General features: G+C 52.8%; 2 protein-coding genes across 7 annotated transcripts in view; both read left to right on the forward strand.

Moving 5' to 3' along the window:
• Nucleotides 1–10,657, forward strand: part of Arhgap39 (Rho GTPase activating protein 39) — a 171,141-nt gene extending 160,484 nt beyond the window's left edge. For 4 of the 6 annotated variants that reach the window (XM_087182914.1, XM_004837666.4, XM_087182903.1 and 1 more), the window contains exons 7-12: nucleotides 4,279–4,371; nucleotides 7,167–7,240; nucleotides 8,182–8,381; nucleotides 9,110–9,201; nucleotides 9,670–9,839; nucleotides 9,923–10,657. In XM_087182914.1, the coding sequence (XP_087039040.1) occupies nucleotides 4,279–4,371; nucleotides 7,167–7,240; nucleotides 8,182–8,381; nucleotides 9,110–9,201; nucleotides 9,670–9,839; nucleotides 9,923–10,117 (824 nt within the window). In that variant the 3' untranslated portion in view covers nucleotides 10,118–10,657. Of the gene's footprint in view, nucleotides 1–4,278; nucleotides 4,372–7,166; nucleotides 7,241–8,181; nucleotides 8,382–9,109; nucleotides 9,202–9,637; nucleotides 9,840–9,922 lie in introns of those variants that run through there. The other 2 variants (XM_004837667.4, XM_087182919.1) reach the window with 2 other exon arrangements.
• A 36-nt stretch (nucleotides 10,658–10,693) lies between these two features.
• Nucleotides 10,694–12,362, forward strand: CUNH8orf82 (chromosome unknown C8orf82 homolog). Its single transcript, XM_004837665.3, has 3 exons — nucleotides 10,694–10,992; nucleotides 11,708–11,756; nucleotides 11,910–12,362. Exons 1-3 carry the CDS (start codon nucleotides 10,831–10,833, stop codon nucleotides 12,353–12,355), a joined length of 657 nt encoding a protein of 218 aa, XP_004837722.1. The 5' UTR covers nucleotides 10,694–10,830; the 3' UTR covers nucleotides 12,356–12,362.
• Nucleotides 12,363–12,399: the final 37 nt, after the last annotated feature.

The raw sequence follows: 12,399 nt of genomic DNA on the forward strand, positions 1-12,399 counted from the left end.
AAGCAGTGGATTTTTATAAACCCTTTAGAAGAAAGGAAATTATGCTGTACATGCTACAAACATGGATGGACCTTGAGGACATCATGCCAAATGGAAGAAGCCAGTTCCAGAAGGATAAAGATTGTGATTCCACTTCCATGGCATCCTTAGTTGTCAGGTCATGGAGACAAGAGTGGAATGGTGGTGCCAAGGGTTGGGGAATGGGGCTGAAGGAATTAGTGGGGTGGGGGGTGGGGGGGTTTTTTCAGTACCGGGATCAAACTCAGGACCTTGCACTTTGGAGGCAGACATGGTGCCACTGAGCTAAATCCCCAGCCCCAGGAATTAGTGTTTAATGAGAAGAGAGCTTCAATTTGGGAAGGTGAAAAACTTCTGGAGATAGTGGTGATATTTGCACAATAATGGGAATGTATTTAATGTTACTGAACTGTACACTTAAAAATGGTTAAAAAGCCAGACATAGTAGTACACACCTGTAATCCCAGCATCCCAGGAGGCTGAGGCAGGAAGATTGCAAGTTCCAACTCAACCTAGGCAACCTAGTGACTTAGGGACAATTTGTCACAAAATAAATAGGCCTGGGGATGCGGCTCAGTGTGGAGGCTCTAGGTTTAATCCCCAGTGCCTCAAAAAGAAAATAAACAGCCACAAAGATGAAGCAAATGAAAAAGGGAAAACAACTGTTTGGAAAGCCAGAGAACACATGGGTAAGTGACAGGAACCTGACTTGGCAGATGAGGAAAGGTAGATACTAAGCAGAGAGTAAGAAAGCTGAGAAGCTGAAGCAGGCAGCAAACCCTTAAAAGCTCAGAAATAAAGAGAGCCAGCATCTTCTAACAGTGGGTAAAGGAAGGCCTCAGGAGCTGAAAACAAAAGGATTGGTCCAAAGTCAGAAACAAAGCAAGCTGGGCAGTGACATATACCTGTGATCTCAGCTACTCAGGAGGCTGAAACACGAAGATCACAAGTTTGAGGCCAACCTGGTCAACTTATCAAGGCCCTGTCTCAGTAATCCCCATTACTGCAAAAAAGCAAAACGTGCAATACCCAAAAAGACTTGAAAGCAGGTTTCAAACTGACACTTGTATACCATCTTCATAGCAGCATTATTTATAATATTCAAAAGGTGAAAATAACCCAAATGTCCATCAGCAAATGAATGGATAAACAAAGCGTGATGGGTCCATACAATGGGCTGTTATTCACCATAAAAAGAATGAAGTTCTGACACATACTACAACATGGATGAACCATGAAAACATGCTAGCAGAAGCCAAACAGAAAAGGACAAAAACTGCATGATTCTACTTATATGAACTATCTAGAATAGGCAAATTCATAGAGTCAGAAGGCTCAGAGGAGGTGAGGATAGAGAATTATTGCTCAGTGAGTACAGAATTTTAGTTTGGGAAGATGAAATGGTTTTGTAGATAGTGGTGGCATTTCCACAATATTATAAAGTGGTTAGTGCCATTGAATTGTACTTCTAGAATAATTAAATGCCTATTTTACAACAATTAAAATACTTACATATATGCTGATATCATACTTAGTGGTAGAAGACTGAATACTGCTGGGCCTTACACACTTGTAATTCCAGATATTTGGAAGGCTGAGGCAGGAATATTATAAGTTCAAGGTCAGCCTAGGCAATTTAGCAAGACCCTGTCTCAAAAAAAAAAAAAAATACTGCTATGTAGTTCAGTGGTAGACTCCCCATAGGTTGGATCCCCAGTACCACAAATACACATTTGTACTCTCTCACACTCTCTTGCTCTCTTTCTCTGCCAAAAGATGAGTAAGACCCCTGTACTGAAAACTACAAAACATTGCTGCATGTAAAGAAGGCCTAATGGAGAGGCATACCACGTTTATGGAGAAGAGATTCAATATTGTTAAAATGCCATTTTGCTGGGCATAGTGGCTCACACTTATAATTCCAGCACTTAGGAACCTAAGGCAGGAAGGTTGCCGTGAGTTCAAGGTCAGCCAGTGCTACATAGTGAGTTTAAGGACAGCATGAACTACATAGCTAGACCCTGTCTCCAAAAAAAAAAGTCATTTCTTTCTAAACTGATTTATAAATTCAATCATAATCAAAGTCTTTTTTTTTGGTACCGGGGATTGAACTCGGGACCTTGCGCTTTCAAGGCAGGCGCCGGAACCACTCAGCTAAATCCCCGGCCCCATAATCAAAATCTTAATACTTTGCTTTTTTTCAAATTTTTGGAAAGTGACAGGCTGATTCTAAGATTCATAGGAAATATAAAGGACCTAAAATAGCCAAAACTCCTTTTTTAAGGAAGAGCAGAGTTATAGCAATCAAGAGAGTGTGATATTGGCATAAAGGTAGACATTGATCTGTGGAGCAAGACACAGACCCCAGAAATAGACCCACAAGAGTATGGGGCAGTTTTCCAGAGGTGCAAGGGCAGTTCTGCAGAGAAAGGGCAGTCTTCCTGAGTGGTGCTGGGACATCTGGGTATACAAAGGCAAAAAAAGATAAATTTTAAGGCCGGGCCTTATGGCATACCTATAATCCAGCACTCTGCAGGCTGAGGCAGGAGGATTACCTTGAGCTTGAGGTCAGCTACATAGTGAATTCCAGGCCAGCCTGAACTACTTAGAGAGACCCTGTCGCAAAACAAACAAAGATAGTCCACTGTGTTCTCTCTTGCATGTGGTCCACCCTCACATTATAGAGTGTACTTCTTTTTCTACTTTTACTTGGCCCAAACTTTCTCTGCAGAGCCTCTTTTCCTACCTCTAATAAAACTTCGCAACTGTGAAAAAAAATTCAGCCTTTACTTCACACTATATGCAAAAATTAAATAAAACGTAGTCTTAAACCAAAATATAAATCCTAAAACTTCTAATAAGTGTAAATCTTTGCTTGAGTTAGGCAAAAATTTTTATATAATACCAAAAGCACTCTATAAAAGAAAAACATTGATAATTGATAAGTTGGACTTCATCAAAATGTAATCTCTAAGGTCATTGTTAAGAGAATGAGGGACTGAGAGTGTAGTTCAGTGATAAAGCACATGAGGTCCCAGGTTCAATTCCCAACAGTGGGGTTGGGGAGAGAGAGAGAGAGACAGACAGACAGACACACACACACGGAGACAAACCCCAGACAGTACACACCCAGACAGTACACACACACACACACACACGGAGACAAACCCCAGACAGCCAAGGAGTGGGAGCTAGAACGATCACTGTGGTAATGGATTAAAGTTGGAGGCATCAGAATAAATTCATATTTGGGTTAATATAGATATAGTGGGTACATACAGAAATATTTATAGATGTGTGTATAGGCAGGTGTTAAGAGACACATATTTCCTTGCTTTGTCAGGTGAGAAGTCCTAGAAGCAGGGATTTCCCAGTAGCAACAAGCACACCTAACACCTAGATCTTAGATCTTAAATACTGTTTTTCATTACAAGGATGCACAGTTCTTGGGAAAGTGGGTGGCTTTAGGAGGAAGAGAGCCACACGTGGTGGTACAAGCCTGTAATCCCAGCACTCAGGAGGCTGAGGCAGGAGGATCACCACTAGTTTGAGGCCAGCATGGGCTACATAGTGAGTTCAAGGCCAGCCTGAACTACATAGGGAGACCTTATCTCAACAAGAACAAAAAGCTACAGGGAGTGGGGGAGCCAGGGATTTACCGCAGTGGTTCTGGTGCCTGCCTTGCAAGTGCAAGGTCCCAAGTTCGACGATGCCTGGTACCAAAAAATAAATAAATAAAAAATAAAAAAGATACATGGGCAGATGTAAGGAAGCAGGGAGGGAGGATAGGGAGATGATGGGGCTGGGACAAAATGTGACATTGGATTATAACTCAAAGCACAACAAATATCCATAACCCTGGCTCTCCTTATGTATGACTTGCTTCCAGAGTGCACAAAATGGAAAGGGGAAAGAAAAGTCACAGTCTAGAAACTGGATAGGTGTGACCTTTGCCTGATGACCAAGGTCACTGGCAACTGCAGGAAGCAATGTGCATGCAGCACAGGAGGCACCCAGCTGTGGCCCAGTGAAGGATCTGGGCTTCTGGGCATAACATGCTGGAAGAGCCCTGGCACCTCACGCAGCCCTGCGTGTGCACACTCCCACCCACGCGCACCGCAGACATGCTCAGTCCCCTGCTGGGTGGGGACGGCTCCTGCAGGGCCAGGGGCCTCCTCCACCAAGTGTGGAAATCACATAGGCTTTGGCTCCTGGCACGTGCTCTCATGGTTGGTCCTCATGGTTCTATTTGCTCTCCAGTGACACAGCACATAAAAGAGCTCCTGGAAAGGAACACTAAGAAGAAGTCCAAATTGAGAAAGAAACCCAAGCCTTATGTTGAAGAGCTGGATGGTAGGGCCTCTGCAGCCTGGCGCTGCCTCTGTACCATTCTGCTCTCCCGCCACGGCCGCCTGGCCTCTTCTCTAACCACTTCGGGGCCGGGGAGGGGCACTAACCTCAGACCTGGGACCTCCTAAACCTGGAGGCCCTGGTGGCTGACAGGACACTCTGCCTTTCTTGGGGTTACCCAGAGCAGTTCCCAACATGTTTCTTGAGTTCTCAGTTGTCAGGGGACATAAGGACCAGCTGCCCAAGTCCAAGAGGCACCCACAGGTGAGTGTCAGGGCTTGAGCTGAACCTCATGGATGTCAGGGCACCCTATGGCAAGGGTCTCCATGGCCCTGTCCTGCAACCAGGGAGCTAAGTCTGTTATTCAAAAGTCAGCAGGGAATCTCCCCTCTTCATAGTGGGCCCCCAGCAAGGCCACGTGAAGTCTGGGATCTTTCCACTCTCCACCAGCATCTTTCCTGCTCTTTGCCTGGGCCCTAGCTCAGGATCAGCCTGCCCAGTGGTTCCCACTGACCAGCTCCCCTGCAGCAGCTCTGGTCCTCCTGCACCTCCTCTGTTCAGAGCTACATCCACCATGCAGGACTCACATTGGCCTGTCTGGAACCCCTTCTTCCTGCTCTTGCTCTGCTCCCCTCTGGAAAACGCTCTCTGACTGATTACTGCCCATGGGGACCTAGAGCAAGAACAAGGAGCTTTCTACAGATGAGGCCTGCTTCGAACAAACTCTTGGGCCAACAGGAGGCCAGGTTGGCATCTGCAGAGCTGGGCCCTTGGTCTTATCCAGCAGCCTCTTAGAACTGCCTTCAGTAGGTTTGTGCCAGGGCACCTGCAGTCCAGGGTGAGGTTCCAGGCCACGGGCATCCTCAGATCACTCTGGAACAGTGGAAAGAGCTCTGAGCTCCTGCCTGAGCTAACCACTGCTGCCCAGGAGCTAGACAGACACCAGCTGTCGATAAATCTTGTTGCTGTAGCAGGGACATGGCCCTAGGTAGAGCTAGCAAGGCTTTGCCGTCCATAGTCAGGTAAGGAGCAAGGAGCAGGCCACAGCAGAGCATCTCACACAAGTGACTTTTTCCTGGGCTGGCCCCAGGCACTGCTTTTTTCACTTTATTCAACAGAGCAGAAGTCACCCAAGCTTCCTAGGCCCTGGGTCACATGTGGCCTTAGCTCAGTCCTTGCTCCTCCCAACAGCTGTGATGCCAGCAGCTGGTCTGCTAAACACTCACAGGTATCAGGCTCCCAGCTTACCCATGAGACAGGTGTCTCTGTCCCCATCCCACAAGGAAGAAACAGGCACAAAGGTTTCTTGTGCCCCACCACCACCCAAGAGACTGTAGCCCCAGGATACTGTCTTACTCCTGTAGGTATAGGCTGAAGGCCTGAGCGTTGGCCCCCAGGGGTGGCCATGTGTGCCCAGTGAGGGCGTGTCTTCTCCAGGGACAGGAAGCAGCAGCTCAGCTCCTTCCTGGAGTGACTGTGTTCCAGCCACTGAAGAGCCATGAAGAAGCACTTCAAAGCTTGCCCCCTCTGTGCTCTGAATGGCAGGCTGTGACCCAGGTTCCTCTATATGCACCATACATTTTCCAAAACAAGAGAGCCTTAGACCTGTCCAGCAGGGCAGAGTGTCCTATGGTGGAAAGTTCTGGCACCATCTGGAGCAGGCTGAGTTTGGAATAAAGACCTTCTGCCAGGTCTGTGGGTCTCCAGGGACTTGCAGCTGTGTCCAGGACTTTAACATTTATGAAAAGTTTGGTTTTTGTTGGTTTTTTTAATTAAAGAATCTCCTTAACAGATACAATGACAACCATTTTATAACTAAAAAAATTTTCATGGAGTAAGACATTTGTTTTTTGAACTGGAGTCCAAGCTCTCTCGTGTCCTCAGACATTCGCAAGAAACTGCTTCCTTTAAAGAAAACAAAAAGATTCCCATCTGAGAGCTGGGATCTAGAGGCCTCCCTTACCCTGCCAGTAGGCAGGCATTGGGGTTAGCAGTCAATGCCTTCCAGAGGGGGAGGCCATGACCAGAAGCACTTAGTCCAGGTCACCTGTCTGTCCCTGACAGCTTTTCTTGATGTGTGCTCTTGTCTGCCTCCCTCTTCTTTCCTGCCTGCTCCAGGAGGGCACTCCAAAGGTCCAGGTCCCCAGCACCATGCCCTTCCTAACACCCACCCCACCCTGCAGGTCCACCTTTGGAACCTCAGCTCTGGGGGCTGAATTTTACAAAGCCCCTCCCTGGAGAAAGGAGCCTCAACGTGGTCCTGCTGCTGCCTTGCCCTCCTTCAGGGGAGAGGGTACTGCCTCAGGATGCTGGCATCTGCTCTGCACTCTCCCCTTCCCTTCAGCTGCGGGATATACCTTGGGACCTCTGTCTCCCTGACCCCCACCCCCATCCCCATGTGGAGCTCCTTAGGGCCAGCTGGGGGAGTATGGAGTGAGGTTTGGAGGCTTTGGGACCCAGATCATGCCCTGTCTTGCCAGTGATTCTTTATAGAGGGAAGCATCCTTGTCCCCTCCTGTGGAGGGGGAGGTGGGCTGGCAGAAGGGTTTCCTCTCCCAGCCTGGCCCATGGAGGTGGAGAAATACCCCTTTTTCTCTCATGTGGGTCTCTGCTTTAAAGGACATTGGCTGAAAGAGTGAAGACCACTGCCCTGGTCAAGGGTAGATGTGAATCTAGCCAGTTAGTCATACTCTAGGGCCCCTCCTTGAAGGAGCTACCCTTCTTTGCCCCTTCCTCCCAACTTTAGTCCCTGCCCCCACTCGTCTGCATCAGGCTGACCAATACCCATTCTTTTCCAGGGGTGGCGATAAGCACCTATGCCAAGTACTGTTACCACAAGCTGCAGAAGGCGGCCCTGACAGGGGCCAAGAAGGTACAGGCACTTCTGGGAGCACCAGGGTGAGGTGGCAGCAAGGCTTGCGAGTGCTAGCTGGCAGAGCATGAGGGACCCAGAGCCCAGTTAGGTGGCTGGCCAGGAAGGCCTCTGAGATTCTATGTTCTTCTGCACTGGGACACCCAGTTCAGGCGCAATATAGATAGAGGGGTTGTGGGGTAGGCCAAGGTGTCAGATAGCCTACCTGGGGTACGTGGCCAGCCTCCTGGCTATGCCTGGCCTGCCCCCATGCATGGTGTGCAGAGCTAAGGAGTAGGACACTGGCTACACTGACCTGAGAACTCAGCTGGTATGGCCAGATGCAGGGGCCAGACACAGCTACAACGGCCAAGAGACCGCCCACTGGAGGGACCCTCTTCCCTGGCAGTCTCAGGCTACAGGCAGGCCCCCAAACAGCACCAGCCACTGAAGTCCCTGGAATCCCAAGCCTGGGATGCCGTCCCCTCATCCACCCTCGCCTTCTCCATCAATCCCCTTCCAGCCATGGCCTCTGCTCTAGATCTCATTCCCTGGTTTTGACCCCCTTTCCTTTTCCCTTACAGCCCACCTCCATCCAGGAATTCCCTTGGGCCCCTTGTACCTGTCCCAAGGCCTGGCCTACCTTCCTCACTTTCTCTCCCTTCTGCTATGTTGCCCCACCACAGGGCTCAGCCCTACAGTCAGACTTCCAGAAGCATCTCAGGTCCCTGTGTCCCTGTCAGCCCAGACTGACCCGTCCAAGAGTGGCACCCATCTCCCTACATACCCTGTAGGGTCACTTGAAGCTTTAGGTGCTGTAGATGGCCTGGAAGGAGGCCACCTTGGTGACTCCAGCTGGGCATTAGTAAGGAGAGACTGCTGAGCTGGGCATCTCTGGAGGATTGAGGGGAAGGAGGATGGAAGCAGGGAGGCTGAGAACAGGAGAGTGGTTGTCTTCACAGGGGCTGAAGAAGCCCAACGTGGAGGAGATACGGCATGCCAAGAATGCTGTGTTCAGCCCATCCATGTTTGGCAGCTCACTGCAAGAAATCATGAGCATGCAGAAGGAGCGCTACCCTGACAGGCAGCTGCCTTGGGTACAAACGCGGCTCTCCGAGGAGGTGCTGGCACTCAATGGTGACCAGACGGAGGGCATCTTCAGGTGCCATGCCAATCCCGGGCCCTGGGTGTGGGAGCCACAGGCATGTGTCCACCATGCATATCTAGCAGCCAGGAACCATTGAGTCAGGCCCACTGATCCTGCTTCAGAATAAATGGAAGAGTGGGCTATCTCATGGAGGCAGATCTTGAGGTCCAGGAAGCCAAGACAAGCAGGACAGGACCCTATCTCTCCTTGAGAGACAGGTCTGCTGGGTCCCCCATCTCTCCATAACAGCAGCAGAGCCAGCCAGGCATGGTATCTCTGCAGAAATGGCCACCAGGGTCCTGAGAATGCTTGGGAGATGGCCAGAACCAGTGCAGCTGGTCAGATGCAGCATTCAGCCAGACAGCTCAGCATCCCCAACTCACATTGCCTGTGAATGGGGATGTGATTGCCCCTTGCCTGCCACTTTCCTATGGTATCAGTTACAGTTGTGACTCACCTGTCAGAACCAGGGATATCCAGATCCCCCAAAAGTACAGCTGGGGAAGTTGAGGCTTGCAAGTTGGGACCTTAGTGGCCCTGCAGAAGGTCGAAGAAGGGATGATGGAGGACCTCACACCCCAGATCCAAGTGCATGGGGCAGGGACCCAGAGGAGGGCAGTGAGACCCTGAATCACATACCCCAGGTAACGGGCAGAGAGGCCTTGAGGGCCTGTATCACCCCCGACCCTGGGCAGCTCGGCAGGCCAAACTCTCCCAACTGAGACCTGCTCTGTACTGCCCAGGGTACCTGGGGACATTGATGAGGTGAATGCTCTGAAGCTGCAGGTGGATCAGTGGAAGGTGCCTACAGGCCTGGAGGACCCCCACGTCCCTGGTGAGCACCCAACCCACTCAGCAAGGGCAGGCCTGGTCCAGGCCATGGGGCCTCAGAGGGTCCTCAGGTGCTGGCCCACATGCACAGCCCAGAAGGGAGATGACCACTCACCCCTCCCAGGGCCACAGTCTTGTCCCTCTGTCCTCTACCTCTGGGGCCCACCCTGGCTACTTCCCCCACTTCAGGCAACCTTCTGCTCTGGGGCACTCCAGTTTAGCCAGTGCAGAGCAGCCCAGCCTGTGGCTGTGGGGGGGGCCTTCCTAGCTAGTTCCTCACAGCAGCTGCACAGCACTGCAAGAAACTGTATTATGCAGTCACTGGAGCATCATTCCTGGTGCCTCCAGGATTGAGGCATGGCCAGGGGACCCTTTTCAGGCAACCCCTCCCTACACTCCTGGGTGTGGCCCAGCGGACCGTTCGGCCCTGGTGTCCCCAGAGCAGGCCCCTCTGAGCCTCACTCGTCCGTAGCGTCGCTGCTGAAGCTGTGGTATCGGGAACTGGAAGAGCCCTTGATTCCGCACGAGTTCTATGAGCAGTGCATCGCACACTATGAGAGCCCTGAGGCTGCAGTGGCAGTGGTGCACGCTCTGCCCCGCATCAACCGCATGGTGCTGTGCTACCTCATCCGATTCCTCCAGGTATGCTCCGCCCGCCCCCCCCCCGCCTTCTGCTCCCCCCACCACCACCGCTCCATCCACCCTTCGCATCACCCCTGGCACAGGTGTTTGTGCAGCCCGCCAATGTGGCCATCACCAAGATGGACGTCAGCAACCTCGCCATGGTGATGGCGCCCAACTGCCTACGCTGCCAGTCAGACGACCCCCGCGTCATCTTTGAGAACACGCGCAAGGAGATGTCCTTCCTGCGTGTGCTAATCCAGAACCTGGACACCAGCTTCATGGAGGGTGTGCTATAGCGCGGGCCGGGGCAGCATGGGGGCCCGCCGCGGACCAGGAGCAGCCAGGCTGGGGCTGCGCCACCTCGCCCCAAGAAGTGCCTTCTGTTCCCGGTGCCGAGCACACTGCCCTCCCCTTCCCGGGCGCGGGGTAGGCGGACGGGGTCGAGAGTATTTTTTTTCTTGGGGTACCCATGAATCTGGAACCTGTGCATAGAGATACAAATAGAGCAACAGAGGCCAGGACGTTTGCTAAAAGACAGCCTGATCCAACGCCATTCGCCTTGGGGCCAACCTCAGGTCGCCACCCCGCGGCCTCGACTAGCTCCGCGTCGGCTGTGGTCCAACCGGAATCTGAGTTCCTCCAACTGTTGTCAAACTTCATTTCTCCCCAGTTTTTACATATATATTTTTAGAGTTTTTATTTATTAAAAACAAGCCCAATCCGCCGCGTCCTCTGGAGCGGGGTCCTCCTTCCAGTGGATCCCGACTTTTCGAGGCGGCTCGGCGCAGGCGCTCGCTCTAGCGCCTCGTGTGAATAAAGTTCTTGTGGATACTCAACGCACTGCCTGCCACTCGCTTTGCTTCTGCTTGGGGTTCGCGCAGGTCAGGGTGGGACGCGGCTGCCCCCTGGGGGCCGGAACCCAAAGTGTACAAAAGTGGCGCGGGGGGGGACACTTATTCGAGCAGCACGGCACCCCAGGTGACCTGCCGACCGCTTCCGGCACGGAAGAATGTGGCCGCTGCAGCGTGGGGCCTTTTCCTTGTCTTTTGCCTTGGCTCAGTCTCGGGGAGCCCGGACATATAGCAGGGAAAGGGATGTCTCCTACACGCAGGGCCAGAGCCCGGAACCCCGGACCCGCGAATACTTTTACTACTTGGATCATCAGGGCCAGGTTGGGGGGGGGGGGGGTGAGTCCGGGAGCGGGTGGAGCCAGGGATCCGCTAAGGTTCTACGAAGAACCTGAAGCGCAAGCTGGTTGCGCTAAATCCGTCCTGCCACAACCCTCTACATTCCCGAGCCCTGGGTCTTAAGTCTCACGACTGCGGGGGACTTTCGGCAAGCCTGCCTGTCTTAGGAGACCTGCCGGGAGCATCCAGCATACCCCAGGGAGAATTAGCCAGGTGGAAGTGCTACATCTTAATTAGAAACTTTAAGCTGGGCATAGTGGCGAATGCTTGTAACCCCAGCACTCCAAGGCTGAGAATCGCCGTGAGTTCGAGGCGAGGCAAGGCTGGGCTACACAGAGTCCCTGACTCAAGAAGAAGAAAAAAAAAACTGATAAAACTTGAAAGGAGAGAGACAAGGATACCGTCCCGGGAAAACTAAGCCCTGCCTAGCTCGTGGGTAGAATTCCCCCCGATTGTTTGTTTGAGGCAGTCTTGCTATATAGCTCAGGTTAGCCTTGAACTCCCTGTGTAGCCCAGGCTGGCCTCACACTCGCAGCAATCCTCCTGCCTCAGCCTCCGGATTGCTGGGATTACAGGCGTGGGCCACCACGCCCGGCGAGTCCCCTAGATTCAGTGTTCACAGAGAAGCAAAGACTGCTGGCACAGGTCTGGGCCTTCCCGTTGGGACTCACTGTCCACTGCCTTCCGCTCTGTCTGCAGCTCTTCCTGGATGATTCAAAAATGAAGAACTTCATCACCTGCTTCAAAGGTATGGGTGCGTTCCTTCCTATCTCCCTCAGGACGCCCAGCGGTCTCACGGAGACCAGAACTGGCCTTTAACGCGGTGCTGGGCGCGGCGCCTCCTGGGGAACGGGACCCCTGGGGGTCGCGTGGTGAGCATCTGCACCTTTTATGCCCCTAGACCTGCAGTTCCTGGTCACCTTCTTCTCCCGCCTGAGACCCAACCGCAGCGGGCGCTACGAGGCCTCCTTCCCCTTCCTCTCTCCCTGTGGGCGAGAACGCAACTTCCTACGCTGCGAGGACCGGCCTGTGGTCTTCACGCACCTGCTGATGGAGGAAAAGGGGTCAACGCGCCTCTCCTATTGCGGCGGGCACGAGGCCCTGGTCGTGCCCTTCGAGCCCGCGCGCCTACTGCCCCTCGCGGCCAACGGGCGCCTGTACCACCCGGCCCCAGAGCGCGCGGGCGGCGTAGGTCTGGTGCGCTCAGCCCTAGCCTTCGAGCTCAGCGCCCACTTCGAGTACGCGCCCGGCGATGCCACACTGCCCTCGCACGTGCGCTGGGGGGGCCACCGCCTGGCCCTTACCTTGGACCTGGCCCCGCTGTTGACTTCGGCCGCGGGGTTCTGACTCGGAGCTCCCACCCCCCCCCCCCCCCCGCGCAGCCTCCCAGT

Source organism: Heterocephalus glaber, unplaced genomic scaffold (assembly GCF_053883595.1).
Source record: "Heterocephalus glaber isolate CG9 unplaced genomic scaffold, H.glaber_assembly_v1.0 deba00000281, whole genome shotgun sequence".
Classification (NCBI taxonomy): Eukaryota; Metazoa; Chordata; class Mammalia; order Rodentia; family Bathyergidae; genus Heterocephalus; species Heterocephalus glaber.

Bases quoted from the DNA above. Each gene is read 5' to 3' on its own strand.
- CUNH8orf82 (XM_004837665.3), top strand. From the start codon at position 10,831: ATGTGGCCGCTGCAGCGTGGGGCCTTTTCCTTGTCTTTTGCCTTGGCT. The intron at 10,993-11,707 runs GTTGGGGGGGGG...CTCTGTCTGCAG, and splicing joins ACTTGGATCATCAGGGCCAG to CTCTTCCTGGATGATTCAAA. The intron at 11,757-11,909 runs GTATGGGTGCGT...TTATGCCCCTAG, and splicing joins CTTCATCACCTGCTTCAAAG to ACCTGCAGTTCCTGGTCACC.